Source organism: Elephantulus edwardii, unplaced genomic scaffold, assembly GCF_000299155.1.
Source record: "Elephantulus edwardii isolate Elephantulus edwardi_28Jun2011 unplaced genomic scaffold, EleEdw1.0 scaffold00192, whole genome shotgun sequence".
Lineage (NCBI taxonomy): Eukaryota > Metazoa > Chordata > Mammalia > Macroscelidea > Macroscelididae > Elephantulus > Elephantulus edwardii.
The window spans coordinates 276,229-282,228 of record NW_006399942.1 but is presented as its reverse complement, the minus strand read 5'-3'; the positions used below and the strand labels follow the sequence as shown (position 1 = coordinate 282,228).

The 6,000-nt window shown below is 36.2% G+C and overlaps 1 protein-coding gene across 1 annotated transcript in view; it reads left to right on the top strand.

The window, feature by feature from the left end:
- Positions 1 to 6,000, top strand: part of TMPRSS11F (transmembrane protease, serine 11F) — a 211,536-nt gene that overhangs the window by 82,542 nt on the left and 122,994 nt on the right. Inside the window, exon 2 of the mRNA XM_006896811.1 lies at positions 5,223 to 5,374. Within this exon, the coding sequence (XP_006896873.1) occupies positions 5,223 to 5,374 (152 nt within the window). The remainder of the gene's footprint in view (positions 1 to 5,222; positions 5,375 to 6,000) is intronic.

The window sequence follows — 6,000 nt, the reverse complement described above, 5'->3', positions numbered from 1 at the left end:
CACAGGACAGAGTGGAGTTTAGGGCTGTTGTACATAGGGTCGCTATGAGTCGCAGGCGACTCGACGGCACATAACAACAACAACAACAACAACATGCATACATCTGTTTGAGTCTTGGCTCCGGTTTCTTTAGGGTATATTCCAAGTAATGGAATTGCTGGGTCAAATGATATTTCTATTTGCAATTTCTCGAGAAAGTTTCAGACAGTTTTTTTATAGTGGCTTTGCCATTTTACATTTCCATCACCAATGAGTAAATGTTCTAATCTGTTCACAGCCTGTTTGCTGTCTTGTTCAACTTTGTTACGTTGCTGAGGTGAGATGATTATCTCATAGTTGTTTTGATTTGCATCTCTCTGATAGCTAGGAGTTCTGAATATTTCTTCATGTATTTGTTTGCCATTTGAATGTCTTCTTTGGTAAATTGTCTTCATATCCTGTGCCCCTTTTATGATTGAGCTGTTTACATTTTTCTTGTGGAGGTGCTGGAGTTTTCTATAAATTTTAGATATAAGTATTTTATGAGATAAGTGGTTGCTAAATATTTTTTCCCAGTCTGTGGGTTTCCTTCTTATCCTGTTGGAAGTTTTCTGATGTGCAAAAGAATTTGAGTCTTATAAGGTCTCATTCATCTATTTTATTCTTTTCTGGTTGTAGGATTTTCATTATTCTTAGAATACTGTAAAATCTTCTGAGTCTCATAGTTCCTCACATATTGGTTTTTCTTGTGTACATAGTTACTTTGGCACTATACACATTAGGAAAGATTACTTGAGTCCAGCTCTAGCTCTTTTTTAATGTATGGCCATCTTAAAGTGCACATGTGTGTAGTAAAATCTTTATGTATTTAGAGTTCTGGTGGTATAGTAACTAAAGAGTTGCACTGAAAACTCAAAGGCAGGCAAGTTGAATCCACCAGTTTCCCTATGAGAAAAGATGAGTAATTTCCTCCCTAATGAGTTATAACCTCTGCAATGATTCAATAGTCTTTTCCAATACCACAATTCAAAGATATCAATTATTTTGTAATCCTTATTGACTATCCAGCTCTCAGATGCGTAGCAGAATATTGATGTACAAAAAGACCATGGTCTGACTAACATCAATTCTCTGCTCCTCAGTAATTTGGAGAGGTCCCTGACTACAAACTTTCACAGTAAAATTCTTCTCCTAATCACCTGACTATTGGTACTAAGGGTGTTGATTGTGGATCCAAGTAAGATAAACTTTTTTACAATTTAAGTCTTTTCTCCATCTATAATGACATTGTCTATTTGTCCAGTGGTAAGAAATTTTGTCTTCAGGATATTGAAATGAAATTCTTATTGAAGTCTGTAGTTTTTGATCTTCTGCAGCAACCACTTCAAATATTCCTTATTTTCAGCAACTAACATTGTGTTATCTAAGTAACATGGTTGTTGATGAGTCTTCTTCCAATCCTGATAACCACGGTCATTTTCAGAGTTCAATGGCTCCTTGTACACATTGCATAGGTATGGAGAAAGAATACAAGCCTGAACACACACCTTTCTGGATTTTAAACCACGTAGTGTTTAAAATACCCCTTGGTCTAGGTATAGGTTTCACATGAGTACAATTAAGGGCTCTGGGGTTCCCATTCTTCTCCGTGTTAATTATAAATTGTTTTGATCCACACACTCAAATGTCTTTGCATAGTACATAAAGCACAAATGTTGTTGTTAAGTGCCGTCTAGTCTCAGGCGACTCATAGCCACCCTATGAAGGAGAGTCCTCAATGCTTGGTTGTCTCTCATCCTCTCTCCAGGTTCATAGGGTTTCCGGAGGCAAGCTATTATGGAAGTGGCTGTCACTCCTCCTTCCAAGCTTGTTTTAATTGGGGAGTTCCACCCCACTCTCTGTCCGCATTGGGTAACCAGTCATTGACGCATTTGACAAATCAGTGTCACAGTGTTCAACCTCATCGTAACCACAAGTTACCATTGTACGGCAACTTGAACACCAGGGTTATATGACCTAGAGGAATGTATGAACAAAAACAATGAAAGGCCTGAGGGCCGCAGATTAAAAGTCACCCACCTTCAGCTTGGAAGCATGGCCTTGTGTCCACTGGGCCAGCTGACCTCTCTCTATGTTGATCTTATTGTTAAGTGCCGTGGAGTCGCAGGCAACTCATAGTGACCCTATGAAGGAGAGTCCTCAATGCTTGGGTGTCTGTCATCCTCTTTTTTTTCTCCTTCATTTTTCTCCTTTCATCCAGGGTCCTTCTTACATCAGAGATGCTATGTCTGATGCCAGGGCCTTTTCTAAACCCATCTTGAACTTCTGGAAGTTTTCTGTCAATGTACTGTTTTGGTCATTTTTGAATAATCTACAGCAAGATATTGCTTGCATGCAATATTAATTATGTTGTCATGGTGGTGGTATACTGTCAAGTAGGAACTGACCCATAGTTGACCTTCTGGTAGGTTTTCAGAAGGAGTTAATCTCATGGGAGGAGATTGCCCATCCAGAGCAGCTGGTGGCCTCGAATCATGTACCTTTGGGATTGCAGTGCAGCTTCTTTGCCACTAGGCCACTAGAGCTCCCTCTATAATTTCCACATTCTGTAGGATCATGTTTCTTGGGAGTGGGAAGAAACAGAGATCTTTTACAGATAGCCTGACAGGCAGCTGTCCTACAAATTTTCTTGCATAGAGTGGTGAATATGTCTGGATCTGTTTGCTAAAACATATCAATTGGCATCCCATCTATTACTAAGGCTTCATTTTTCTGTCAATGCCTTCGGTGTGACTTGAAGTTCTTCCTGCATTACTATTTGATCTTGATCATATAGTACCTCCTAAAATATTTCAGTGATGGCCAGTTCTTTTTGGCACAGTGACTCTGTGTATTCTTTCTATCTACTTTCGGTGTTTCCTGGACCATTCAAGATTTTGCTTATAGCATCTTTCAGTATCACTACTCAAGGTTTGAACTTGTTTTTCAGCTAGAGAAACGCTGAGTTCTTTCTTTTTTATTCGGCAATTCCAGTCGTCTGCACACCCCTTTATAATGTTTTTCTTTTCCTTCTCCAGCTATCCTTTGAAAGCTTCTGTTCAACTTTTATTTCAGCAACTATTCCTTTTGTTTGGCTTCTCAACATTCTAGTGACATTTTCAGAGCCTCTTCTAACATCCATTTTTATTTTTTTCCTTTATGATCCGCCTTTGTAATGACCCTTTGCTCTCTTCGTGAATATCTTCGATGTCATTCCACACAATTCTTCTTGTCTTCAATCATTGATATTTAATTCCTCAGCCTATTCTTAAGATGATTTTAAATTCAAGTTGCATAGACACAAGATTATGTTGTGCTTCTTGAAGACTAATTTTCCATTTTCTTCAGGCTCAATGTGTACTTACTTGCACACAACCTATTCCACAGTTAGCACCTGGTCTGGATTTAATTGTTGTTATTGAGTTTCTCCAACAATTCTTTCCACAGATATAGTCAATCTTATTTCTATTAAATTCCTCAGGTGAGGTTCAGATGAATAGCCACTTTTAAAAAAAAGATATTTGCTATGAATACATCACTAAACTTGCAAAATTCTATCATTTTATTTCTGGCCTTTTCTCCGTCACCAAATCCTAACTCTCCAACTACCATTGCTACTTCATTGTTTTCAACGTTTGCATTTCAGTCACCAGTTATTATTAATGTATGTTTTCTCAATTTCAGAAAGCAAAATTTGGTAAAAACAATCCTCAACATATTCCTCTTTGGTTTTAGTTGCTGCTGTGTATAGATGAATAATAGTATTAACAGGTCTTCCTTGTATGTGTATGCATAGTACCCTATCATTCACCATATTTCCTGATAGAACTTGAAATTCTCTTTTTAACTATGAGCACACCACCAGTCTTCCCCTGTTTTTCATGTAGTATTCATAGTATTTCATGTAGTTGTGTCACTTATAGTGGCCAATGCCAATCCATCTTATCTCAATAATTCCTAGAATGTCCATACATTATTTTTACTTTTAGACAAGTACTGGTTCTCCTGTATTCGTGCTTAGCACATTCTACATTCCAAATGTTAAGGGATATTTACAACTGTTTCTTTTACTTTTTATTGACTTCCAATATGAACTTTATCACCAATTCTATAGCTATTACTGCTTCTTTATTCTTCATTGGGTTTCCAAAGGCCTGTTACCAGAAGTAAATGACCAATTTCGCTTCCTAGTCTGCTTTAATTTGAGAGCTCTTCCGAGTCCTGCCCCATATGGATGACCCTTTTGGTATTTGACACACTGGTGTCATAGCTTCCAGCATCACAGTAACCCATAAGTTATCCCAGTACAACAAACTGGCAAAAAAAGTGCTCTACTAATAACTACAATTGATAGTAAATATCATTATATAAAATACAAAGCATGAAGATTTTTTAAAATGTTTCACTTTTAAGTTACCATAGTACCACATTTTACTTAGATATTCTAATTAGAAGGTAATATTTTAAGGAAGAGAAAAAGAAGCCAAATGGTATAGAGCATTGTAGGCAAGGGAAGTAAAGTACATAGGAGAGGGACAAGTGAGAGACAAGTAAAAACAAAGATGTTCATGGAGACTAAAATTGCAATCTTTTTAAGTACAATTCACAATTTTTAATTTAACTGAAAAGTGCTAATAACTGGGGGGAAAAAAACCCTCCCCTATGATCAGTTCTTTGGAGGTCATGTTCTATTTTTAAAACATCTAAGATTTCTAATGTCATTTAAAAGTAGACATATTAAAATATTTTAATTAGTTAAAACTCATGAAAATCTCATGCAACTTTGATGCTAAGAACTCTGACTTATTTAAATGACACATACATGATTTTTACTCATTTTTCTTAATTATGCCCTGTAATTTCTGCAACCAACTTCAAAAACACTAATACATCTAAGACAAAAATACAGTGCAAAGATAAACTAATTTTAATTTCAACATCAGTAGAACTCTAACTTGAACTGTGATTAGGTAGTTAAATAAATGATAAAAAAAAAACCCACGCACCCCCCACACACACACATTAAAAAAACCAAAAAAACTCAAGACAAGTGATGCAAGCTCAAACTTCAGAGTCTTTTCAAGGTCTAAATAGTTTACTGTAATTTAACACTATCAATTCTTTTCTAGAACACAGGAAATAGACATAGAGTATAACAGTAATGATTTTTAAATTGTCTTATTGTTGATTTTTTTTTATTACAGACCGATTGAATTTTCAGAACCTGATTACCGACGAGTAGAATATCAAAGAAGACAGCAATTTTGGGATCCTATAAGGCTAGCTCTTTTCACATTGGCAATTGTAGCTATCATAGGAATTGCAATTGGTATAGTTACGCATTTTGTTGTTGAAGGTAAGTATCCACATCACATTTCTATTGCCCATGTAGTCCATGCCCATTTATAGTTTCCTAGTACTGCATGACCATGACCTTGAAATTCTCTAATATATATATATGTGTGTGTGTGTGTGTGTGTGTGTGTGTGTATAAATAAATGGCATCTGCATGATATTAATACTTTAATTATTTAACTCTGTGTGTGTGTGTGTGTGTGTTTCCTCCAAATTTACTTTATTTTTAGAATGGACTACTTGACTAACATGTCTAAGGAGGGAAACTTAAGACTAATAATGTATTTGATGGTTTACACACAAGTGCAGAGTTTGTTTAACCACATGATACCAATGCTGTAATTTCAAAAAAAGGGGGGGAAAATCTCCTTTCTTTATTCTTGTCATTAATGGGTAAATATTATGAAATTGTGCTTTTCTAAAGTGGTTTTGGTAGAGGTGATCTAGTAAAGATGTAATAGTAATATTTTACCTAATTTTTTGTTGTTAGCTGCCATTGAGTTGAGCATGACTCATAGCAACCCTATGAACAACAGATCTGAATCCTGGCCTACCGTGTGCCACTCTTAGAATCTCTAACCAGCTTGAGCCTATAGCTGTAGTCAGAGTGTCAATCCATCTGGTTGA